Source organism: Camelus bactrianus, chromosome 14 (genome assembly GCF_048773025.1).
Source record: "Camelus bactrianus isolate YW-2024 breed Bactrian camel chromosome 14, ASM4877302v1, whole genome shotgun sequence".
NCBI classification, from domain to species: domain Eukaryota; kingdom Metazoa; phylum Chordata; class Mammalia; order Artiodactyla; family Camelidae; genus Camelus; species Camelus bactrianus.
Genome location: NC_133552.1, coordinates 994068 through 1020552, shown reverse-complemented (window position 1 = coordinate 1020552; position 26485 = coordinate 994068). Strand labels below are relative to the sequence as shown.

Here is a 26485-nt window from a genome sequence, read left to right as displayed (position 1 = left end):
TAATTACTGGTTATTTTTAAAAAAGGAAAACCGAGTCTAGCTCCAGTTTTATCTTCAGAGATCTTTCCAGAGTAATCGCCATTTCTTTTATGCACTATTTCTGAAGAGTAAAAAGATGAACGGAAATCACTTCTGAATACGCAAAAGGGAATAGTTCCTAAATTGATGTTGATTTGAAAGTATCTTTCAAGTCTGGTTTACTTGACAAGTAATTTCCCCTTCAATGATAATAAAATTGTCTCTTAATATTTTAAATTTTTTATGATTAGCTAAAACTATTAAATTACAATGCAAATGTTTCACCAGGGGAATTTTAATTTTCATTACTGTGTCTGAGCAATCAGCACTGTTGGTGGAGGTGTAACTATTTGAACTTCCCGACAATTATGGTTCCTTTAATTATAAAAATAACATAGTAATACACATTACATGCTGGAAACTGTTGTGTCTCACATGCTATGAAAGCCATTGAAACTTTAAAGGCTTAAAAAGATCTGTTTCAAACCAAAAATAATTAGCTTTAACAAACCTTTCTGTTAAGTAAGCCAAGGCAGTTTCCTATGTATGGAACACTACCTCTGTAAAAAATATACTGCCATAAAAGTTGGTTACTAATTGTTTCTTGAGCCTGTTGATTTCTTTTGGCTTGTTTTATATATTCTCTCTCCTGTGCCTTTGCGAAGTTGCACCTGGTTTGGAATATATGGCTTAGTGGACTTGTCATCAGTTCAAAGCAATCAAAGAGAAAATAAATCGTGGGTTGCTGCTATAAGCCTGGAAACAGTATTTAAAATAGAAATTACGGTACTTTCAAAAGTACCGTTAAGAAAAGTTTGTAAACATTAAAAAGAAATTGTATCCTCACCTTATACCAGAAAGGATTTAAAGCTACTTAGCGGAATTTAAGTTTACCAAGATTATTAAATTGGTAAAGAAATGAAGGAAAGGAATGTCAGAACATAATACAGATTGACAGCCTTGAGGAATGGAAAATATGCCACTCGCGATCTGTAACTGCCGAGGTGGAGGGGAACCTTGCTCAGTGAGTGCCTGTGACGTGCCGGGTCCTGTGCTAGGTGTTTCGAGCCCACCGATGAGTGCCCTGGACGCTGCAGGCTCTGAAGGACTAAGAGCTGACCAAACAGCATCCTACAGTTGGAGTCATTTTCGTAGGGAGTGTTGTTGCTTCGTAATTAGATTATTTGCCGCATCAGGAGCTCGTCTTGTTCCAGCAGGGAGACAGCTGTCTGCATCTTCTGCTCAGCCTGATCTTACCTCTCTTAACGCAAACCCTGGGCTTGCATTAGCCACGGAAGGCAAGTCACAGGGGAGGAAACAGTGCCGGGCTTAGAAGGGTTTTGTCTCATGCTATCGGTTTTATAAAGCCTCAGTTTAACGTTTGAATTTCTAGATTAGACTGAGTAGACTGGACAAATGGAGACTCGATTAATGTTTGTGAAACGTATTCCCCTCAAGTGCAGAGTAGCAGACCCCCTGGTATACGCTTTAACCTGAAGGGAATCTAGTCAAAACCTTAACTATCTTTTATTACCGCCATCCTCGGAGGCACCTGCGGAGCTCGTGCGGCTCCGGCGCCACGCGATCCCAGAGGTGGTGCGAGACCCACCTCCTTCCGGAAGCGCCGACTGGGCGGCGTGCGCACGCGCGGGTGCAGCCCCGCCCACGCCCCGGCGCGGCGGTGCTACTGCGCACGCGCCCCCGGCCCGGCGTTCCTGCCCTCGCTTCCGGCCCGGCGGTGAGCGCACGCGCGGGCGCGAGCGGCTGGAGGCGGTGAGTAACCTGGGCGGCTTGGGCTCTGCCGTACGCCCTGTCCGGTTTCCCAGCGCGGTGGGCGGCGGTGTGGACCGCGGGCCGGGCCGGGCCGGGAGGTAGCTGAGGAGCGGCGGGCGCGTGTGCACCCGCACTCACCGCGCGGCTTCACCTCAGGGTTGGTTCGTTGTTAAAGCCCCCGGACGGGTGGAGCGTCGGAAGGCGGGGGGAAGGCCCCGAGTGAGGCGGGCTCTCCTTGACGGTGGGCGGGCTCGGCCCCGGCGCGGCTCCCCGGCTCGCGGGACGCGGGGGCTCGGGAAGGCTCTCCGCCCGGCGCCGCGGCCGGAGCTTGCGGCGCTGCGTGCGTTTGTAGACGGGGAGGGAGGGTCTTGCTGTGAATCTGATACGTGGAAGTAGAATTTGATAGTTTCCAGATGCGATTGGAATCCCGCGTTAGCTTCTGCGCGCTGGATGACGTTCGCTAAGAACGGCTCACCCGTCGGCAGCCTGCTGCGCCCGCTCCTCCGCGCGCCGCCCTGCGCTCCTGCTGCTCCCGTGCGGTGCCCCCCCTTCCCTCCCGTTGGGGCCGTCCTGCCCGCACGTGCTCTCGATTCAGGCCTCGTGGAGCTGGGCGCCGCCTCTCCCGTCGAGGGCTCTCCACGATCATCTGTCTGTCTGTCTAGAGCAGGGTCGCAACCCCAGCGCTGTTGACCTTTTGGGCCAGATAGTTGTTTGTTCTCTAAATTGCTGGGGAGTTGACCAGCATCTCTGGCCTCTCCCCGTTAGATGCCGGCGGCACCCTCTGGAGAGGCCCGCAGACCTGGAGTAGGAGCCACAGAAAGCCCAGCATCAGTTTCATAGCAATACGGCGGAGTTCTTCCCAGCTCCTTGGACTGAAAAGTCTCACAGCGGTTTCACAAGCCCACTTAGGAAAATTTTAAATTATGCTAAAGATACGATAGTGACTTAAGTTTAAAAAATTAGTATGTTAAAACTAGATTCATTTAATTTGATCTTTAGTGATGTTTATTACATAAACAGATTTCAGCTTTTCCCACTTAACAAGTGATGCTCTCGTGAACTCTAACAATGTAGGAAGGTGTCTGGTTGCTAAAATTGCAGCCCCTACACTTCCCACATGTCTCCATTGAACTTCTCTTAACCATTATCCAAAATATATCAAACTATTTTCTGTCTGCCTCACCAGAATGTAAGCGCCTAGAGGACAGAAACTTTGCTTCCCATCACCACGAATAGTGCTAGTGCAAGGTAGTGCCTCAGTAAATGATTATCAAATGATCATCAGCTTTAAAATAAACTTCTATTATAGGGCCAAATTCATACTGACATATAGATTGAAATTTAATTGCATTTTACAGCCATGCTACTAGACAGTTATCTTAAACTGCTCTTTGGAATTCTTTGTTTTGAACTTAAAAGTCAGCTTTTTTTAAACGATTTTCATGTTTTCTAAATGATTAGATGACACATTTCAAGCTGCAAATTAAAAGCCTTTCTCCACAAATACAGCTGTGGAAAAAGTTTAGTATTAATAAATAAAAATTCAGATATTCCTGTCTACATGAAGGATACACATATATACATACATTTGTGTATATGAATGTATATGGACATACACACATATACTTTGTTTTGCCCTTCAGTTCTTCTAGGCAGTATTGTGATGCAGCTTGGATTATGAACTGGTTGTACACTTCAACTCTCAAAGGAGACACGGAATTTTAACAGTTGTCTGATTCTCAGTCCTTAAATAACATGCCAAAATGAAGCCTCTTCATACGTTGCAGATGAATTTGCTGTGTGTTATGTCTTTCTCAGCTCAGCTTGTGCACACACTAATAATATGCCCTTTTTTCTCTTCTGGGACTCCCGCAATGAGTATTTTGGTCTAAGGTGTACCCCATCTCTGTTGATGTTTCCATTTTGTTTTTACATCGTCTTAACTTTCTCCACATCTTTTAGTTCTTTTGCATTCTTAGGACAGTTCTTTTAAAGTCTTTGTCTAGTGGGATTGCCATCTGGTCTTTTTCGGGGATGGTTTCTGTTTACTTTTTTCCTTTGAATGGACCATAATTTCCTGTTTCTTTTTATGCTTTGTGATTTTTTGCTGTTGTTGAAAATGCTGGAAATCAGATTCTCCCCCTTCCCCAGGATTTGCTGGGGTGTTGTTGTTGTAGGCAGGTTGTTATTGTGCTAAGGATCAGCCTGAGGAAACAAGTTTTTCTCATGTCTTTTGAGCCTGCACTGTTTCCTGGGCATTCGTGGTGATCTAAGTTCCTCCGTGTGTTTGGTTGCTTTTTATAATGGTCTAGTCCTTATATTTCTGGGTCCCAAAAGGGGGAAAAAAGAAAAATGAAAGGATGGGAAAAGGTGCTGGCCCTTTAAGTCCTCTCAGAGTTACTTCTGCATACAAGCTGCTCCTGGAGCCGTTGTGTGTTCTTAGATTTTATGTTTGTCTACTTGGCATTGATTAATTATATGGCCATACTAATGGCCAGAGTTGCTTATATCTTCCCTGCGAGTTAGCCATCATGGGCACATGAAAGTCACATCACAGACCTCCCAGCCACGCATCGTGGGATGTGTATTTTCCCTTCCTGCCCACTGTCTTAGGAGTAGAAGTGCTGTCCAAGTCCCCCCCCCCCGCCCCCTCCCTCCTCTCTTCTTTCCCTCTGTGTGAAACAAGTTTTGTGTGGACTTTCATGGTGTGCTGTGCCTCTCATTTCTAGAGGAGCTGTAAATAATACTAAACTCTTCTTTCAGTGGTATTGACCTCTCTATGCCCTCACACAGTTAGCTGTATAAATTAATCCTCGAGCAGAAAACGGGGACCTGTGCACAGCTTGCTGACATGGGAATGAGGAGTGGGGGATGGGTGGTTGCTGCCTAGGTAGGTGCCCAAACTGACTGGAATTAACCACATTTTAAGTCTTCCTCTGGGAGTTGCAAGCCTTTAAATAGACTGTATCTCTAGCATCCAAAATAGTTACATCAGACAGATTGTGCCAGTACCATTATCTGGGTATGGAGGCAGTCCTCCCAGACTCTTCTAATGACTTTTAGATGCACTCTTTCACCATTCATTTCCGTGGATACCAGCTTAATGTCGTTAATCTCCAGAACAGCCTCACCTCTCTGACCACTTTATTTTGAGTATGTAAAATGATGGATTTGCTACATCTGCATTTTGCCTACAGTTGATATAGTGATAATTGTATTTCATCAAATCTTAAGAAAATCTGCTGACAATTAAACTTATACTCATTTTAAAGTCAATTGTTTCGAGGGAAAAAAGTGCATCTTACACCTGAATGTGATGTATGTGACATAGTCAAAGCCAGTCCTGCTCCCTGCAGGCAGCATTCACTGTGCTCATCAAGTGCTGGTCAAGGTTCCTGTCACACTTCATATTATTCCCTTTAAGTGGTTGATTTCCTGTGGTCCAGTTTCACTCATCCCCTCTTCTGCCAATTTGCTTTTTGTAAAGTAGACAGTCATATGAAGGTTTTGAAGTGTCTTATTTAGTGGTTACCACGGATACCATATTATTAGTGATAACTGCAACTTCAAAGAGGAATGGTGGGTAATATTTGTGTTCCTTCTGTGTGCCAAGGACTATTAAGCACTTTATAAATAGTAACCCATCTAACTCACAATAACTCTATTAAGTAGGTATTAATATTTATTATCTCCATTTTTATAGATGAGAAAATTGAGGCATAGAGACTTTAAATACTTGTTCAAAACTGTGCAGTTAGTAAGTGGCAAAGCCATGATTTAAACCTAGGTAATTTGGCTCCGGAGTCCATGCTCTTAATCCTGTATCGTACTATTTTTCTGAATGTCTAATTAACAGCAGAAATGCTTTTTCACAGTCAGTATAAAGTTTTTCATCAAATACCTGCTTTAAGAGTTGTTTAAATTATCTAATCCAATGAAGTATTAGATGGAACATCTGTATCTTGAGGTGGAAGTGTACACAAATTACAGATAGTTTACAATGGAAAATTTCAACCATTTAAAACTACAGCCTGTATAATAAGTTTTGTATTATGATACATGACCCAGTACACACATGTATGTTTATGCTAAAACATTTCACAAAGCAATACTTCTACTATAAGCCATATACTGTGATGCTTTTTTTTAATATATTTTTAAAGGAATGTTGATGTGTCCTATATTGATTTCGCAACTTAATGGAGAATCATTGTACAGTGTGAAAAATATGGAAAGAAGAAAAGATGAGTTGTTCTGTGAGATTTATTCTAAGTTCTTTGAAGAATCTTAGTACTCGAGTGGGGCATCAAGTTGTTTGGAAGCCATTTCACGCACTTTTTACTTACAGAATCAAGTCTCTGCAGATATGTAATAAACATTTTAAAAATTATGTTTGTTCCTCTCCAAGCCTATTCCTCACTCCCAGAGGTAACCACTGCCTTTAATCTTCTGTTTTTCATTAACTTGCTTTTATCTTCTTGTTTCTGAACTTCATTTAAATAGAATCAAACTTCTAGAGATAAAAACTGAAAAATCTGAAATTAAAATTACACTGGATGGGATTAACAGCAGATTAGACAATAAAGAAGAAAAAATAGCAAACTTGAAGACTAGAAATAGAAACTATCACAAATGAAATACAAAGAAAAACGTTGTTGTTGTTGTTGTTGTTGTTTTAATGAACAGAGCATCAGTGAGCTTTGGAATAATTTCAAGCTACCTAATATACCTACGTTTGGGATCCCAGAAAGAGAAGGACAGCAGAAAGTTATTTGAGAAACAATGGCCAAAAATTTTCCAAATTTGATGAAAACAAAGATCCAAGAATCTCCACTTCCCCCAAAATATTTGCTATTACTAGTCTTTTTAATTTTAGTCAATGTGGAGGGGTATAGTAGTATTTCATTATGATCATAATTTGCATTCTCTGATAAACTAATAAGGTTGAACACTTCATATGACTTTTGACTGTTACCTTTTGTAAAGTGCCTATTTAAGTCTTTTGTTCATTTGTCTTTTGGTATAAATGGAATTCTAAAAAATGTTCAAGTAATGTACAGGAAGGCAGAAAACAAACAGGAATGAAAAAAGTTAACAAAGCATATAATAAAATGGCAGACTTCACTTATATAGCAAGAATAACATTAAATGTAGTCTAAACACACCAATTAAAAGAGGTCAGCAGAGTGGATTTTTAAAAATAATCAACTATATGCTGTCCACAGGGAACTAACTTCAAATATGACAGTCTAACTAGGTTGAAAGTCAAAGAAGGGAAATATATATACACTATGCAAACATTAATCAAGAAAAAAAGGAAGAGTAGTTTTATTAATACCAGATAGAGTTCAGAGCCAAGAATGTCAGCAGCAACAAGGGAGAGACCTAAGGTAAACAGGAGTAATGCATCAAGAGCACACAGCAGCTCTAAATGTGAAAGCACCGAACAAAAACAGTTTTAAGTACATGAAGCACAAAGCAAAAACTGGTAACACTGAAGGGAGAAATAGACAAATCCACCGTTCTAGCAGGGGGCTTTAATTTTTCTTGACTGACTGAACTGTTTGATAGGAAGCCGGCAGGTATATAGGAGAACGTAACACCATCCACCAGAGGCTCTGTTTGCATTTACAGAACATGCTCCTCAACAGCAAAATGCACATTCTTTTCAAGCACCCATGGAACATTCTCCAAGGAAGACTCTATCTGAGCCACAACAAAAAGTTCAAAACTTTTAAAAAGAATTGAAATTATATACAACTAGGAAAGAGATAACAAAATCTACAAACACTTGGGAAACATATTACTAAGTAATATATAGGCCAAAGAGAAGTTCTCAGGAGAAATTTAAAAATACATTGAACTTAATGAAAATGATTAAGAAATACCCAATTTTGTTGGATGTTGCTGAAAGGTAAATCTGTAGTGCAACAACACTCCACAAAACTTGATATTTTTTTCCATTTTCATTCAGTGTATTTTTTAATTTCTCAGTTATTAAACTGAGAAAGTTTTCAAATCAATGTTCTAAATTCCCACCGCAAAAAAGTAGAAAAAGAAGAGCAAAATATACGCAAAGAAGGAAGGAAAGAAAGCAGGAATCAATGAAATTGAAAATTTAAAAAGTAGAGAAAATCAGTTAAGCAAAAAGCGGATTCTTCAGAAGGATCAATAAAACTGACAAACCTCTAGTAAGACTAAGAAAAAGAGATAAGGCACAAATTACTAATATTAGGAATGAAATGGGATATCACTACATATCCTAAAGAAAATACAATGAAGAAATGCTACAAACATTAGGCACATAAATTTAACAACTTGGATGAAATGGACCAATTCCTCAAAAGCAACAGACTATCAAAACCCATCCAACATGAAACAGATAATATCAATAGTCCTGTAAATATTATTAAAGAAATTGAATTTATAGTTAATGACTTCCCATAAAAGAAATCTCCAGGCCTTAGGGTCTTAGTCTGCTCAGGCTGCTAAAACAAAATATCAGACTTAACAGAAATTTATTTCTCACAGTTCTGGAGGCTAATAATTCCAAGATCAGGGTGTTGGCAGATTCTGACTGGTGAGAGCCTGCTTTGTAGACAACCGTCTTCTCGCTGTAGCCTCACACGGCAATCTCATTTGTAAGGGAACTAACACCATTGATGAGGGTGGAACCCTCATGACCTAATCACCTTCCAAAGGCCCTGCCTCTAGATACCATCACACTGGGGATGTGTTTTTGACGTGAATTGGGGGGGGGGGGGACACAGACAGTCCATAGCAATAATCAAGTTGGTCTTAGTCTAGGAATTCAAGACTGGTTCAACGTTAGAAAATCATTGTACTTCATCATATCAATAGGCTAAAGAAGCAGCACATGATGTGGGAAAATTGATGTGGGAAAATTGATGTGGGAAAAGCATTTGAAAATTCAACACCTATTCATGATAAAACTCGGCAAACTACAAATAAACTTTCTCAGTAAAGAGCATGTACAAAAATCCTACAGCCAACATCATTCTTAATGGTGAAAGACTGAATGAATGCTTTCCCCCTTGAGATCTCAGACAAGCCCAGGATGTCTGCTCTCACCACTCTTGTGCAACAGTACTAGAAGTCCTAGCCAATTCAGAAAGGCAAGAAGAAGAAAGGGCATCCAGATTGGAAAGGAAAAAGTAAAACTATCCCTATTTATAGACATGCTTTTCTAAGAAAATCCAAAGGAATCCATTAAAAGAAAAAAAAAAAAAACCACTTCTAGAGCTAATCTGAGTGAGTTCCTCATTGTTACAGAATAGATCAGAACGTAAAAGTCAGTGGTATTTCTATACTGACATTTAACATATTAAGACTAAAAATCGAAAACAATTTACAATCACTCTCCTGGAAAGAAATGTTTAGTATAAATCTAACAAAATATGTACAGAATCTGTGTGCTAAAAGTTTTTAAAGGCTAATGAAGTAAATCAAAGAACTAAATAAATAGATGTACCACTTTTTATGAATTAGAAGACTTAACATAGTAAAGATGTTAATTCTCCCTAAATTTATATATAGATTTAACCCAATTTCTATCAAATTCCCAACAAATTTTTTTGTAGCTATAGGCAAGCTTATTCTAGAATCCGTATGGAAAGACAGAGGGTCTAGGCCATCTAAAATAATTTTAAAGAAGAATTAACAGGAAGAATCATGCGCCCTGGTTTTAAGAATTTATGTATAGCTATAGTAAAAATAATCGAGTTAGCATGGTACTGTCAGAGACAGACAAGTAGATCAGTTGGAAAGAGTAGAGAACCCAGAAATAGACCCAGACGAATATGCCCAGCTGATTTTTGACAAAATGAAAAAGCAGTTTTTAAAATATCCTTTCAACAAATGGTGTAGAGCAGTTGTATATCCACAGATGATCCCCTCCCCCCAAAAAAACCTGACCTAAAACTCACACGTTACCTGAAAATCAGTTATTTCAAAATGAATCATAGGCTTGAATGTAAAACTATGGGACTTCTAGATAAAGTTATACATAGAAATTCTTTGGGACTTAGGGCTCGGCAAATCTTTATTAGACTTGGCACCAAAAACAAGATTCTTTAAAAAAAGTTTTTTGATGTATTTGATTTAACCAAAATTAAAAGCTTTCACCCTGCAAAAACCCATGAAGAGGATGAAAAAAACGAGCTACAGACTGGAGAAAACATTTGCAAGCTACACGTCTGACAGAGGACTGGCATCCAGACTATTTCAGAGCAGGCAGGGTTTTAATCCCCTCTGAAATTGGTTATGGACGTGGAAATCCTAGTTGTCCACCCTCTCACTGCAGCGGGGAGATAGTGCAGCATTGGTATTGCAATTTTGAGTGTGGTGTTGGGCTGGAAAGCAGTATCATTTAAGCTCTAAAAGAAAGAAAAAAAAAAAAAACCACACAAAAGAACTCTCAAAACACTGCAGTAAAAAACCAAAATCCAGTTAGACTGTGACACAAAGACATGAACAGACATCTCACCATAGAGTCTGTATGGATGGCAGATAAGCACATGGAGGGTTCAGCATCTCTAAGACATGCAAATGAAACTATAACGAGGCGGCATCACCCACCCCTTGAAAGGGAAAATAACAAATACCAAATCCTGGTGAAGATGCAGAGAAGGCGGTGGAAATGTCAAAGGGTATGGCCAAAGGGAGGATGATTGGCAGTTCTTAAAAAACTAAACATAAAACCACTCACAAAGACCACATGTGTTATGCTTCTCTTGGTATGAAATCTGCAGAATAACCAAATACATAGAAACAGGAAGTAGATTAGTGGTTGGCCCAGGGCCAAGTGTGGCTGGGGACAGGGGACTGACTTCTAAAGGGTATGGGGTTTCTCTTGGGGGTTGAGAATGTTCTAAAATTTTAGGATGGTCATGATTGAAGAACTCTGAATATACTAAAAATTACTGAATGATACATTTTAAGAGTCTCATGCTCTACCGACTGAGCTAGCTGGGCGCCCTGAATGATACATTTTAAATGGACAAATTGTAAGGTAATTTAATTATATCACAATGAAGTTATTTTAAAAATTGAAGTTCATTTAAGTATTTCTAAAATAATCTACATGATTACAAAGAGAACTGCAGCCTCTCTGGCCACAGTGAACCTCCTATTTCAGGAATTCAGTTCTTGATTTGATGAGACCATCTTTTATAATTCAACTTTATGAAATAAATCATTTTGATATTCTCAGACATACTGTTAGCATACAGTCAAGCATCCTACTGCTGGGCATTTTGTCCCAGAAATGAAAATTTGTGGCTGTACAAAAACATGTACATAAATGTTCCTAACAGTGCTATCTAATACTCTAAAATCGGTAATAATCCATGTGTGTTTTAATGAGTGGATGGTCACAGTGTGCCCACACCGTGGATTACTGCTTGGCAGTTAAAAGGAGTCAACTGCTGTAAGCACAGCCTGGGTGAATCAAAAGGGAATTATGCTGAGTAAAAAAAGCCAATCAAAGGTTATATAATACATGGTTCCACTCATATGGCATTCTTGAAGTAATACAATAATTGAAATGGAGAAGACATTAGTGCTCTCCAGGAGTTAGGAATGGGGGGGGGCAGAGAGGAGTAGGATCTTGTCTGTCGTCTGTTGGTGGTGGTCACACACACCTACACGGGATGGCACTAAAACAATACACACAAGTGAGTGCCCGGGGGACAGGGGAACGCTGAGAGAGCGAGGGGACGGGGGTGGTACCAGCATCATCTTCGGGTTTTGTAAAATACGTAAGATGTTACTACTGGGAGAAGACAGTCCATGCGTGGACTACTCTGTACTGTTTTTGCAACTTCCTGTGAATCTAAATATTTCAAAATAAAAATCTTAGGAATGAGAATTGGGTCAGAAAGTAGGAATATTTTTATGTCTGGATTGTCAGATTAATTTCCAAAAGGAGACTGTGTCTCCTGGCCTGTCTCCAGCAAAGGATCCTGTTGGGTCAGTTAGCCAGAATCCCCCTCACCCTGATGTTTCCTCATAGAAATTTTCTGTCCACCGGCCTGCTGCCGGCCCCTTAGCTGTACATTCCCTCTTGTCCAGGCTGTGTTTGGAGTTGAACCCAGGTCTGTAGTAAGTCTTTTCCCCTATCACAGAATTCCCAAATAAAGTCTGTTTTCATGGCTTTACCATCCAGCTCTGGTGTTTCTTTGATACCTGACCCCTGTATTCCTGAGATAGACCACACTTGGTCAAAATGTGGTATCCTTTTTATTATTTTTTTTATTATCCTTTTATATATTGTTTGATTCAGTTTGTTAATATAAAGAATTTTTGCTTCCATGGTCACGTGGAATATTGGTCAGTGATTTTACTTTATAGTGACTGACAAGTTTTCTTTTGTTTGGTGCCTCTGACCTCACCCAAAGAGAGGTCTGGCCTTTGCCATGCCCTGGGGAGGTGACCTGCAAACACTTGGACTTGCCCAAGTAACAGGAATGTCTTTGTTATTCATGGATGACCCTCAGGCCTCATCAGCCCAGCCTCAGGGACAGGGGAGCTGGGGACTGACTTTGACCAGGTGGACAGTAACTCAGTCACACCACTTAATGAAGCCTCAGTGAAAACGTCCACTGCAGCGCAGCCCCGGCGCCATGTGCGCGGCCTCGGGCCATGCCCCCGGGAGGTCCCGGTATGGCGCTCTGACAGATGGTCCTGTGCGTCTCTCCCCACAGCTGGTTCTGCTTTGTATCCTTTCCCTGTAATGAACTGTGAGTGTGATTACTTTCCATGAGTTCTGTGGGTTTTCTGGCAAATTACTGGATGTGAGGATGGTTTGGGGAAGCTCCTCAGTTTGCAGTTGTCGGTGGTTTGGGGCAGACCTGTCTGTCCGGAGGGCGGGGCCATAAAACCTCACACTTGGCTGACTGGGTGCACCCCGGGAAGTAACTGGGCCTGGCCGTCAGGTCCTACGAAACACCTTTCTTGCCTCCCTCCCTGTTTTACTTTTCTTCTTCCCTTTCTCCTTTCCTCCCTCTTACTTTTCTTCTCTCTTTCTACCTATACTTTTTTTTATCGATACTCCACCTGTCCCATCAGTGATATCCATGAGTGTAGGTTGCTAAACATGACATTCACACGTAAACAGATCTGATTCAGAGAGCCCACTGTGAATCATCTGCATGTGGCCGTGGTGGGTACTGGCAGAAAGCAGCACGTCTTTAGATATTTATGGTAAAGTTTTCCTTCTGCGAGGAATCATAAAAATGTGAAAACCTCGTTGTAAAAACTGAATACGTTTACAGAAAAAGCCTGCATTTATTAAACTGTAGTTCAGTAGGAGAGCTCTGCAGAAGTTTGATCTCAGAAATTTTAAATATGTGTTTCCTTTATACAGCTCACTTCCAGTTTGGATCCCTGCTGTGAGATAAAATTCTATTTATTTATTTATGTATTTATTTGTAGGAGAGGGTAATTAGGTTTCTTGATTGATTGTACTGGGAGTGCAGTGCAGGCCCTCATGAGTGCTAAGCGTGCTCTCTACCACTGAGCTGTACCCTCCCCGCTACTGTTATTTGATGGAAAGGAGAAAACCGATTCACATCACTTACACTCACTTACCTGCAGGTGACAGAAGATGTGTGAAATGAGTGACTCTGAAGATGACGGTGTCCCCCAGCTGTCGTCCCATGCCCTAGCAGCTCTGCAGGAATTTTATGCTGAGCAGAGGCAGCATGCTGACCCCGCTGGTGATGACAAGTATAACATTGGAGTAATAGAAGAGAACTGGGTATGTAAATGATTTCATGTCTGTCAGTAAGTGTGGGGTGGAGCCCGTCTGCACACAGTCCATGTTTGTCTGTGTCCCACCTAGTTCCAGTCTGTCTCACCTGTCACTTAGACTTGTGACCTGTTCAGGAGCTGAGACAGAAAGCTGACCTTGAACGTTGTAAGGCAGTATAAATGCAGATTTTCCTAATTCTGACCCTTGGGCTGCTCGGTGATCAGAGGAGGAGACTTCTCAGGTGGGGGAGCAGCACATTGTTCTGCCCGCAGCCGTGCTCCCTTCCCGTACGCAGATGCATCTGCTGGTTTTTGTGGAGCCCAGCAATCCTTGTGGAAAGGGAAGAACTGCAGCAGTGGGTAACTGGATGTGCACATACAGGAAAGACTGATGGAGGGGAGTTTTTAAGAAGATACAGTTTCTGGTGCACAGTGGGTATTTTAATTGTATTTTTATGGTCAAAATAAAAGAGAAAAAAGTGAGTTGAGGAAAACTAATCTAAGCTGGAACCTAGAAATTTAAATTTTTTGAAGGACATAGTTGAGAAATAGACGAGGCTTGAATTTCCTGTCTGTGACGACCCCTTGGTAACAGATCTGTCTCCCTTCATCACTTTGAACTGGAAGCAGGCTTGTGCCTTTGTGTGTGTGTATAAGCAGTCTTACGTTTGGTACCATTTGGGTCTCTTAGGTTAAAGGCAGTTTTTCTGTTTGCCATCTGTTTGAAACTGCGTTGACCATGTTTCTGTACATTGTCTCTAAATGTGCCTACTCAGGCGCCTGTTTCTCACTGTCTCCCTTCTTTGTGTGTTTGTCTTCAGCTTGATTCTTTGGGCAGGAAATACTAGAAGCTTGAAGTACATTATTGTTCTTGAGACGCTCTATCTTTTTCTCTTTTCCTTCTGCTTAATGTTTTAAATACTGAGTACTTTTTTATGATTCTAAAAGCAATCTAAGATAATTGTAGAAAATATATTAAAACATGAACAAAAAACCAAGTCATAATTCCACTACTTGAATTAACTATTTGTATATTTTTCACACTTTGTTTTGGTTTGTTTTGTTCATAAAATTAAGGAAGTCTCCTAGGAAGTTTAAAAAAAAAAATGATACAAATTGCAGGAAAGAAAACATTCTAAAACTGGAGGATAAATCCAGGAGGCACAGTTCCAGAACTATTGGAGTTCCAGAAAAATTGGAACTCCAGAAAAATAGAGCAGAAAACAAAGGGGAGGAAATCTTCAAAGAATAATACCAGAAAATTTCCCAGCACCAAAGGCCCTCACTAAGACACGTGATTATTATGATTGTGAAGATCCTGGATGTAGGTGACAAACCAGATCCTTCAGCCCTTCAGAAGGAAGGCAGGTTACCTGCAGTCTCGGGTCTGCAAGTCACGCTGCACTTCTCAGTGGCTTTATTAGAACCTAGAAGAAAATGGAGCAGGGCCTTCAAAATTTAGCCAGGGTTTTGTTTAGCCTGGAGTTCTATCCCCAGCTGAGCTGTCAGTCAGACGTGAGGATAAAATGAAAACGTTCCAGACATGGGAAGTCTCACAACACTTGCCTCCCATGTACCACTTCTCAGAAGTTGCAGGATGCTGGAAGAGTCAGGGATAGGCTCAAAGAAGCCAAGTGGAGGAAACAACCACTCATTTATTAACTCTGGGAAAAGCAAGAGGCACCAGCCAGAAGGAATGCAGTCACAGCGTGTCGCCTGGCTCAGCGCTGGACGCTGGCGCTTGACCGCAGCCAGCCAGCACGTAACTGCGGGGAGGTAGAGGTAGAGGAAGGGTGTGTATGAGACAGTGAAATCCTCATCTGCCATCACAGGTATGTCATAAAGTAGAGTTATCAAGAGATAGCAGCTAAAGCATAATATTTAGAAGTATGGGGGTAAGCGGTCCGAGCCAAGAGCTGAAAATTGCTTCTGAGGATTGGGGCTCTGGTGGGGAGACACGGGGCCAGGACTGTTGTTTCTTCATGCGCCTAGCAGTGCTTTGGACCCTCAGGACGGTATTCATGCAATACTTTGCTCAAGAGCAAGGTTTAAAATTTTTGGGAATGATTGGAAGAGAGCCACAGCCCTCGCAGTGGCCTGACAACGCTGGAGCGAGGCAGAAGGGCAGCTCAGTAGCCAGCGCTCAGAAAGCTGCCGTGTCCCGAATCAGGTGAGGCCGCGCCCTCCGTGCCGCGTCCCTGGGGCTCTCGCCAGCCCTCCTGAGCAGAGGGGGTCGGAGCTCGGCACTCAGCCTGCAGCCAGGAATGGCGGACACAGAGCATGCGCGTTTCCACGTACGTATGTGCGTCCTGCCTCTGGGAACACCGTCGAGCCTGGACCGGGGGCTGCTGGTGCGCACTCCTGCGCTCACATGCTCATACCACACTGGGAAAACAGGCCTCTTCCATCTCCGAGGAGTCCGTTACAGTCATCCTTAGTTCTTTAACTGTGAGCAGAATATTAGGAATCACTAGAAATTTAAAGAAAATTACCCATCCCATGAATAGAAGGAGTAAGATGAAAAACGAACAACTTACCCCTGAGGCCGCAGAGAGGAGGCACAGGCTGGATCTTTCTGGTGACGCCCTTAGGCGTCCAGGAGCTGGCTCGCCGTCCTCTGCCTCGTGGTTCTGTTAGTGGGCGGCTGGGCCTGGAGGCTTAGTCAGGTTCAGGTTTGGTGTTTTGGGCACAACTTACAGGATGTGGGAGCGTGCCCTTATGTCAGAAGAAACATGGTCTCTTGTGGTGCCAGCAGCCACTGGGACTCACTGCCTCAGGTCCATTAATTAGTTAATTTGGGCTTTCTATTTAAAATAATTTCAAAGAAAAATTAGGTCAAAAAATTTTAATACATGCACACCGGTGTAACAGGTATAAATTAAAAGAACAGAATACATGACGGTTCTAACATGATTTTGCCCGTTCGCCTGTCACAGCAGCTGAGCCAGTTCTGGTACGATCAGGAGACTGCCCGGCGGCTCGCAGAGGAGGCCGGGGCAGCTGCAGGAGAAGGTGGCAGGTGAGGTTCAGTTCTGTTTCTCTTTGTCTTTTACTCATATTTCACATGTCCTTCCTAGATGAGAGATGATTGGTAACAAGTCTGAACTATAATCCACAAAACTTGTAGTTCGTGATTTGCAGAACTTGAGGAATTAAAAATTGCTTCGATGTCGCCGCTGGGGACACGTTCAGAAGTTTATTCGTTGTAAGATGTCTTATCTCAGTTCCTTATTTTAGCATATTCTAGCCTGTTTCTTACTTTAAAGTTAGCTTTAAGAGAAAAAACCTTACTGTTTAACCTTTTTGAAGTTTTAACAGTATAGGTTTTCTTTGTCAATTGGGTGTTTATTTTTATCAGAACTTTGCATGCAAATAATTTTAAGTCAAAAGGTCCTAAAAGACTGTTCAGACACACATCCGTTGTTAATTTTCCCCTTTCCAGCTCCCTTTCAATTGATTCTTTGGGTATTTGCAACGTATTTCTAAGTAACATGTTTATGTTGGCACCTCTTGATTTTGTCACGTGTAGTCAGTGTAGCTTAACTTCTCACCTGAAGAGGCGAGGACTGTTAGCTCCCTTTCATTCTCTGCCATCGCACGTACACGCGCGTTTCCTAGCCACGCGCCCAACAGCGTTACAGCCTAGTTACGGTTAGAACAGGGTTACTATGACAACATAGACGCTCTTTACAGCCGAGCTCTTTTTGGTACAGTTTTTCACTTTCCCTGAACAGAAGAACTCTATGTTTTAAAGTATTTCTGTCCATATCACTAATTAACCGTCATCTTCTCCCCGGTGGCATAAATCTAGTGGTAAATTCAAATACATTTCAACTCCTTGAAAAAAACCCCTCCCAGGGCTCTGCACCCTGTTCCCATCTGGACTGGGTGGCTCCTGGAAAGATTTGCGGCAGCTCCGGTCTTGAGACTTCCTCTCCTTCACCACCATGCTGAGGACTCCCTTGGCCTCTGTTTTGTTTCCGACGTCCTGTGGCCAGTACCCTCGTTCTTGGTTTACATCCTTCAGTACATCCTTCAGTAGCGTCCATGGGAGGGAAATTTTAAAAACTTTCCATGTCTGAAAATACTTTTATTCTATCCTCTTTCTTGGTGTGACAGTTTTGTGGGTGGCGCATTGCCTCCGCGTTCAGTACGCTGTTGAGAAACCCAGTGCCACTCTCGTAGGAAGCCTGTTCCCCGCCCTGTGCACCAGCAGCTTTGGGTTTTCTCTGAAAGCCCAGGGTTAGGTGTGTCTTGGTGTGGAGCTTTCCTTCATCTGCTGTGCTGGGGGAGAAGCCTGCCCGTTCTCGTAACTCAGCTCCTTCTGTTTGGGGCAGTTGTTCTAACTTCTTTGACTTCCTCCCCACCGTTTTTCCTGTTCCTCTTTCTGGAACTCCTATTATTTGAATGTTGGACCTGATTGACTTTTCTTTCTGTCCTTTTTCCATCTGTTGTCTTTTTTACCTTACCTCCTGGAAAACTTCCTCAACTTTATTTTCTAAACTTTCTACTGAGTTTACTATTTCTGCTGTTATGCATTTAATCATCTGTATTTTGGGGGGGATCTCTGAATATTTCTTTATTATTGTATCTTGTTATCTTTCTGAAGACATTGAATTGTGGGATTTTTAAAAAGTCTTCTTCTTGCTGCAGTCTCCAGCATGCCTTTTCTCTCGACTTCGGCCTCTCGTGTTAGATGATTTCCCTGAGTGTCTGCGGCCCTCGCCGTCTGTTCATCTCAGGTGGGCGCGCTGGGGCCGTGACGTAAACCAGGCCCCTGCCCAGGGGGCCTGGGCTTGGCTCCTGGGTCTGCTGAGCGCTTGCTTTTCAGCTTCCGAAACTGTTTGTTTTGTCTCCTCTCACCTTCTCTTGTTGGAGGTTTATGCTTAAACAACAGAACAGATTTCTCACGCCCTACCGAGTCAGTGTCCAGGAAGGGGCACACCTGCGTAAACGTGTTCTCCACCTGCCACCGTGAACTGGATGTCGTGAGGGTTTTTTTCTATCCTTTTCTTTTTAAATTGTGTGTAGTTGTTTCTTAGATTTCTCTTCGTGACGGTGCTTTTACATGTATTTTCTCTTCCACTCACATGAGGGCTTTGGAAGCAGCTTACTATGTTTTCTGGAAGGCGCCTTCAGTACCTCAGGGCTGAGGAATAGTACCGGTAGCTCCGACCGCGGCCTTGCCAGGTGCCCGTCCCCGCACAGCCCTGAGCTGGCTGCCGTTACACTCTCCGTTCTGAAGACAGACGCTGAGCCCAAGAGATGAGTCACGTGCCGAAGGTCCCCGCTCCGGCCGGCTGTGCCACCTCCACTGGGGTCACCACACACTGCCTCCGCTCCTCCTTGCACCTCAGACCACTTTCCTTCTGCCTGAAGTACACCCTTTGGAATTTGTTAGTGAAGGTTTGCTGATGACAGTCTCAGATTTTGTCTGTCTGAAAATACCTTTATTTGGCCCTCTTTCTCAGAAGGGATTTCCACGGTGCAGCTAATCCTTGGATGCTGCCCACTGGCTTTCAGCAGAGTGAAGACACAGCTCTATGTCCTCTCCCGTGCCCCCCAACCCCGCTCTGGGCCCTCCAGGGCTCTGGTCCCTACAGAAGCAGATGGGGTGCCACCAGATTTCCTTACATGCTTCATGTGTGTTTCGGCTGAGAAGCCTTAAGCCCAGTGTGGGCACCTAACCAGTGCATGTAACACTTCTCTGTTAAGAAATGCATCTCACAGGTTTAGAGTTGAAGTCCTATTTTGAATGATAACATATACATGTGATAAAAATCTGAAAGTGACAGAGGAGACTGAGAAAAGAGTGAGTCTCTTCTCCATTGTCTGCAGGTACCCCCCTCCCAGGAGGCAAGCTGCGGTCTCCACCTCTCCCATCTCCCAGAGGTGGCGGTGCACCTGTGAGCATGAGTCTGTGCACCCGTGGAGGCACGGTTTACACTCTTCTGAACTTGACTGTCCTGGAGAGGACTGACTACAAAGTGTTCCACTGTAACAGATGTGCCACGGTCAACTCAGTGATCCAACATTTAAGTCCCTTCTAGCGTTTTTAGCAGGTGGTTTTAAAAGTGAACTGGTGGAACACTGCCCATTCACAGACTGGAGACTGCCTATAATGAAACAGGTTCCTTAACTTCCTTACACAAAGCAGCAGCAGAAATTCAAAGTAGTCAGTCTACATTGAGACCTAATGTCGGTATCTCTTTTTGGAAAATGAAAGTTATTTAGGTAGTTATTAGGGGTTTTTCTTTCAACATTATGAATATTATAAAAATAACTTCAAAATATGTAGTTTGAGGCTAAAAGTATTTGAAATAAATGTTAAAGGACGAACATGAAAATAGCAAGCACATTCGGGCGATGGGCCGCCTGGCTCTTGTCCCGACGTTTTACATGTTTTACATCCTTATGCCTTAAAATTATGAGTTGCTGATTTTTAAATACCAGACTCCTTAAAAGTGAGGCAGTATAAAGTTTTCTCTCGAAATTTACTGCTCTTATTTATTCAGGATCCCGCTTTTCAGTGAAGCGGTTGTCTGACGCCATCAGCTGTCCTAACGGTCTTTCATGAGCGGGTTCATTTGTTCCAGGATAGCGTGTGTCAGCGCCCCCAGTGTTTACCAGAAGCTGAGAGAGCTGCAGGGGGAGGCAGCCTCGTCCGTCTACATCTTCGAATATGACACAAGATTTGCCGTGTACGGAGAAGAGTTTATCTTCTATGATTACCACAATCCAATGGATTTGCCCAAGAAAATTGCTGCACACAGCTTTGACATCGTAATAGCAGATCCCCCCTACCTCTCCGAGGAATGTCTGAGAAAAACATCCGAAACCATAAAGTACCTGACTCGGGGCAAGATTCTGCTGTGCACAGGTAGGGCCGGGCTGACCGCACACAAGTGCCCTGACCTCTCTGTGCCTGTCTCCTGCTATGCGGCCTGGGAGTGAGACATGAGCTGCCTTTCAGGGCTGTGGGGGGCTAAGCGGCCTGACCCTCGTGCAGCAGGGCTGGCCCGGGGTGTGCGCACCCGCCTGTTGCTTGTCCCCGTTGTCCTCAGCCGTAGTGGCAGGAGGTGACTCAGCCTCTGCGCTCAAAGAGAAACCTGGAGTTGGGGGGTTGAAGCGGGTGCCGGAGGTTGCAGAGCTGGGGTTCGATTAGGTTTATCAGAAGACTCTGGCTCTGGTGGGGTGGACATGCTGGCCCTTGACTGAGGCCAGCAGCGTTAACTGCTGGTTCCCTACTTCCGGGCAGCCTGGTGTCCAGGCCCCGCTCCGGCGCCCCAGCGCCTCAGAGCCCACGTCTCCGGTGCGGTGGGCCTCAAGGAAGAGGCGCTCTGGGGCATCCCCTAGGGCAGTGTCCCAGCCAGGACGGAGCTGGTGGGAGAAATGGGACTTGTCAGCCAAAAGCTGGTGTGAACATACTGGCACAAGTTTGCACGATTAGGTATTATTGGAAAAGGGGTTCAAATGTTGACTCAAAAAGTTGGAAAACGCTAGTTTTTAGTAATTGTATTTGCTTCCCTTGTGTTACTGTATGGAATGTAATTTATTTCTAAATTTCTAAGTGTCTCAGCTTTGCAGAGGTAGGAAAATTATTAAATTAAAAAGAAGGGGAAAAAGTAGGTAATTTGCAAAACTGTTGGAGGAAATGAAAAGGGATAGGTAACGACGCCCTTGCCCTTCCTGCTGCGTCGTTCTGTCCACTCCCTGCTCCGTTGGCTCAGTCCCCGGGTGCATCTGGTGGTTCTCTTCAGGTGCCGTCATGGAGGAAGTGGCAGCAAAACTTCTTGGAGTGAAGATGTGCAAGTTTATTCCAAAACACACTCGAACCTTGGCAAACGAGTTTCGCTGTTATGTGAATTATGAGTCTGGGCTGGACCGTGAATTGTGAATGCAGTTGGTAATACAGTGCAGAAAGGACCCATGTGAGTTCCCTCTTTTTATTTTCTTAGTAGACTGAAAAGCTATGCCCCCTTCATCCCCCACAAACTGGGGCTCCCCGGCCTAATTATCATTTCATTTCATTTCAAGAAGATACCATTTCATTGTAATTTCCTTATGAGGGCATCCCCAGAGCTCAGGACGCTCCTGCCAGCTTGAATCCGTGTAGTTAGATCTGGGAGGTCCTAACAACCATCTGACCTATACTCCTCATTTAACAGAGCCGGAGAGCAGAGCACTCGCAGCTTAGCGACTGGCCAGGATGCTGATTAGACAGGAGCTTGGCCTCTCCGTCGGGTGCGTGTCGCATGTGTGGAGTGGCCCACAGATGTCCCGCTGTGCTTTGACAGCAGTGTGGTTTGGAGCTGTAGCTGAGGATGAAGGTCGTGTCCGGTTCACAGCTGTCTCCCAGGAGCTCAGAGCCCAGAACAGGGCCATGTGCTCAATAAATATTAAATGAATGACTGTTCCCTTCGGAGAAAAATGCAAATGAAGGTTGCTGTTCTAGGTCTGGGAAGAGAAAGCTGATTTCTCCCATGGGGAATGTGCTGCCTTCTAACAGTTAAGGTTAGTTAAGCTAACTCTTAACACAGCTAGTGGAAATGGTATATTGTTCGTGCAGTGTACTCTCCTTCAGCCCGCTCTCTGCTGATGTTTACACTATTTGTATTTGTGGAGTGGCTGGAAAATGAACTAATTACCCAAATCACTGGTCTGAAAGGCAGGTTTTCATTTACTGACTTGTTTGTTACTGCTCTGAACCGCCTGTTTCCGGGACAAGAATGTATTCTCGGTATACACCACTGGGGTTACTTTTCTTCCCCTAGAGGTTGAACAGAGTAGTTTCCCAAACTATAGAACTGTCCACGGCTACTGATGCAGTTGCAAGTTTTTTATTTGTAAAATACGAATTTTGCTTAGTGATATTTTTCACGTACAACTTCTGTCAAGATTTAGTCAAGTTGAAAGTTCCCTCAGTGACCCTTCCGTCACGAGGTAAGTAGGGGGCGGCCTCTCGGTGACCTGCAGGATAGCGAGGCTGGGCCCAGAGCAGATAGCCACGGATGCGGCCAGGTGACTGTCCTACAACCAAACCAATTTGTTAGTTTAAGCTTCAACCATAAAGATAAAGGTTTTAATTAGCATATTCTTTCCTTTAAAAATTAGCTGAGCCCATCAGAGCAGAGTCCAGAGAGGCATACAGCTAGTGTGTCCTTGACCTACAGGTGTTTTAATGATTCCAGAATGAGTTAAGAACATCTCACTTTTACAAATGATTGTGTTTAGGGAAAGACCTTCGCCTAAAGAAGAGTTAAGGGGTTAGCGCACACTGCAGTATGTAGGGAGAGAGGCCTCCAGCCCGGGTTTCTGGAGACCCTAAGCCCACTTTCTCCTCACGTTTGGCTAGTTCCCGAAGTCCTTAACACTGAGCAGAGCTGGGTTCTTCCTGGGGCCTGGCGCAGCTCTCACCCTCTACCGCGTGCCTTCTCCACCACCTCTTAACCACAGCCCGGCCCCACTACCAGCACCTGTGGTCATGGATGTACTCACGAAGAAACTGAGGGGCCTTGCTGGGGTGAGCCGAGCCCCCTGTGAAGCCGGCACCAGTCAGTCATTTTCAGCCCCGTCCGTTTTGTTACTGTCGGCAGGGGCCCAGGCCACAGGCCAGCTAACAACTGATTCCAGTTGTGCGTCTAAAAAAATCCTGGCAGAGGAAGTGAAAACTGTTTATAAAATGTTTATATGCCAAGTAAAAAAATTTTAATATACCTGCTCAAAATGGCTAATATAGTTTCTGCCCCTACTGAAAATAGCTGAGTGAAAAAGGAGGTATATGTTCTACTTTTCAAAGAGCGTCTGCCTGTCCCGGACCTGGTGAGGCTCTGGCCCCTCGCAGCTGTCCTGACGGTGTGGAAGGGCAGGGTGGGCCGGGAGCCCCTGCAGAGCTGGGGCACGGGTCACCTGTGGCGGCCCCGGGCCACCTACGCGATGCTGTTACCTGTTCATTTCTGAACCGTCAGCTGTCACCCACCCTGCGCTCCTACCTAAAGGGAAACCAGGAGCAAGGGGGAGATCGGCCTCCTGAGCAGGCTGGGGGAAGGGCCCCCCAGCCCAGTGTTTGACTCTCACAGCCGAGTCTCCTCAAGCCTCGGGGGTGGGGGTGTGGAGAGGCCTCAGGGCCGGCCCGGCTTGTCACTGGGGCTGAGCAGGAGCTTGCTGCCCGGCTTGTCCATGCTGGAGTTGACGCTGTCCGCTTCCTTCTCCTGCTCGGGGACGCAGGTGCAGCCCACGGGGACAGTGACATACTCCTCGGTGTACACGGAGCGGCCCCCCGCGCAAGCCGGGGTTCGCCGGAGGACAACAGCAGGCACGAACACTGGGGTGCTCCGGAAGCGGAAGTCCTCCTCCCCGAACGGCCCAGTCAGGCAGCCCCGGCACAGGCAGTAGGCTTCTGGCAGGTACTTGGGGTACCTGGCAGGGTCATAGGAGATTCTGCAGGGAAGAGAGCACGGTGAGTCCACGCCTTGTGGGCAGCAGGACCACATCGCCTGTTGCGAAGGGACGGCCTCTGAAAGGCTCTGCTTCTGGGACCAGTCAGTGGTGGGGGTCACTGATGAAGCGAAGCTGGAGGAGTTTGGATTGGACAGTTCCATGTCCACACGAGACCCCAAACTAGAGCAGATCAGCTCTAACTTCTTATATTTTAAATGGTGAAGGCAGTTCATAGCCATTCTTGGGCCATTCTCTGAAAATGCTCTGAGCCTGCACCAACGTTCAGTCTGCTCACTGAGGTGACCACAGCCCGTGAGAACATGGGGAGGCACCCTTTCTGCCTGGAATCTGCAACTCCAGCTCTGAGGGGGCCACTCAGGAACCGGCCCCAGAGCAGTGGGCCCCAGGCCAGGCCACTCCTGCATCACACCCTGTGTGGTGCCGGCACTGCCCCTGACGGAACCACAGGCAAGGGCATCTGTGAAGTATGTGTCCTGGAGGCTACGAGGGGGGCCCTGCGTCTGTTTGTCCTTCAGGGTCCATGTGCCCCACCCTGGTTCACCGTGTGGGATTGTGAAGGGGTGAGTCACATGGCAGGGGTGGTGCACAGGAAGGACTGGCCGGCCCGGGACACAGGAGTGAGGGCTTTCCTGATCCCCCAGGTCTCCCTATTTCCTGGTCAGATGCCAAGAGCCAAGGGGACATTAATGGGGACCCAAGACTTTGCCCTAATGTCCCCTTGCAGGGGATGTGGGGAGAGGCCCCATCTCACGGCATTGCCAAGAGCCCAGATTCTCATTTCCCTTAATCTGCCCAATTTAAAACATGCATGGTCCTCTTATAAACGTTTCTGTTCCGGAGCTGAGTCCTGAGACCTGAAGGCTCACAGCTGTGACCTCTCGAGGGGCACACATTTGGTACACTTCCCCACCTCTGCCACCCAGTGCTGGCCCAGGAGCCCAGGGTGGAAATGAGCTGAGTGAAGTGAGCCGAAGGTTCTCACACCTGGAACCCGAGGCTCTAGTGGGGAGGGTGGCTGGTCTGTGGGCCAGTTGCCTCAGGGCCTCCCGCCCAGGGCTGCAGTTCATCATCTGAGTTAGGGGTTTCCAGTTCTGAAGTGTGTGCAGACGACGGGTCAGAGGACAGCGATGGCGGGCAGTGCCATGGAGGAGACCCTGCACAATTTCCAGCACAGGGTGACAAGAAAAGCTGTGTCATGAAAGCCAAGAGAACCCTCCCCAAAGGAAGCCATGTGCACGAGGCTACCTGTCCGTGGTCTGAGGAGAGTGGGTGGCCCTGGGCCTAGAAGCAAGGGCCATGGGTCTCTTTGGTCCAGCATCTTCAGGCACTGATGACTGGATGACTTGGGCAGGGAAGAGCTTAGAAATGGTTTCTTCACATAATAAATCCACCTGATGCCAACCACATGCCACACACAGTAGGAAAGAGCCCAGACAGTGTGTGTGGGAGACCTCAGCACCAGACAGTACCTGCGACCAGTAGGTGGAAGGATGGGGGGGGGGGTGGCAACAGGGTTGCCAGAGAGAGGGAGGGTGACGGTTGAACTCGGGGAGCACACCCACCCCAACACCTCAATGGCCCAGAGCAACTTTCCCAGCTCCGTGGCTTCCACGGGAATGTGGGGAGGAGGCCAGGAGAGATTAGCAGTGAATCTTGAGGCTTCCAGACGGGGTGACCAGAAACAGTGGGGGAGGTGGTGGCCCCAGTCAGGCATGGACCCCCTTCAACTTCTTCACTGGGGGAGGAGGGAGGGCTTGGAAGTTGGTCCTGAGCAAATGTGAGGGTTGGGGGAATGCCTGCAGATGGGCTGAGGCACTCAGATTTACACCAGTCCCACCCATCCAGGGTCCCCCCACGTGCACACAAACAGGTGAGAACGTTTGTAAGGCTCTTGGCACTTGCCCTCAGTTCTGCCCTTACCTCCCCTGCTTTTCCGCCCCGTGATGCCTCGTTCCCATCCCCTACCCGGGACACAGGTCCCCCCAGAACCCCTTGGGTCAAGGAAAACCTGAAGTCCTCTTCTTTGCCTTCAGAGGCCTCCAGGACCTGCTCCCCACCCACTTTCCCCACCCGCTTGTCCTCCACACACCTGATGCTCCTGCATCAGCACCCAACTGGTGCTGCCACTAAGCTTCTGCTCAAGGAGAACTCTTCCCAAAATCAACTCAATGAAGACGTGCCATTTTTTCTAAGGTCCAGTTCAAGTCATTATCTTGAGTTTTCAGATTTCTTCGAATTTAACCTGTTTTTTCCCCATATTCTTATAACACCCCGGGGCTCTCAGACCTGCATGTTTCCTGTGTCTCCCCTGGGAAGGTTGGGTGGGGCTGTGTTTTCACTCAGCCTTGTGCTCTAACACGCCCATCACAGTGCTTCACGTACAGGAGAGCTCAGCAGACGGCGAGTCTGGACTCACAAACTTCCTGTCCTTCAGACCCTGAGGTCAGTATAAGATCCTGAC

General features: G+C 45.3%; 2 protein-coding genes across 6 annotated transcripts in view; one reads left to right on the top strand and one right to left on the bottom strand.

Annotated features, from left to right (window-relative positions):
• The first annotated feature begins 1656 nt into the window (after positions 1-1656).
• On the top strand, positions 1657-21493 carry EEF1AKMT1 (EEF1A lysine methyltransferase 1). Of its 2 annotated transcripts, none has more exons than XM_074377904.1 (5): positions 1657-1791; positions 13408-13570; positions 16500-16582; positions 20160-20443; positions 21324-21493. In XM_074377904.1, the coding sequence occupies exons 2-5, from the start codon at positions 13418-13420 to the stop codon at positions 21458-21460; spliced, it is 657 nt and encodes a 218-aa protein (XP_074234005.1). In that variant the 5' UTR covers positions 1657-1791; positions 13408-13417; the 3' UTR covers positions 21461-21493. The 2 variants fall into 2 exon arrangements, with proteins under 2 accessions (XP_074234005.1, XP_074234006.1); XM_074377905.1 differs by lacking the exon at positions 1657-1791 and adding an exon at positions 1798-1948.
• An 894-nt stretch (positions 21494-22387) lies between these two features.
• Positions 22388-26485, bottom strand: part of IL17D (interleukin 17D) — a 31692-nt gene continuing 27594 nt past the window's right edge. For 3 of the 4 annotated variants that reach the window (XM_074377895.1, XM_074377894.1, XM_074377896.1), the window contains exon 4: positions 22388-24003. In XM_074377895.1, the coding sequence (XP_074233996.1) occupies positions 23685-24003 (319 nt within the window). In that variant the 3' untranslated portion in view covers positions 22388-23684. The remainder of the gene's footprint in view (positions 24004-26485) is intronic. The other variant, XR_012511591.1, reaches the window with a different exon arrangement.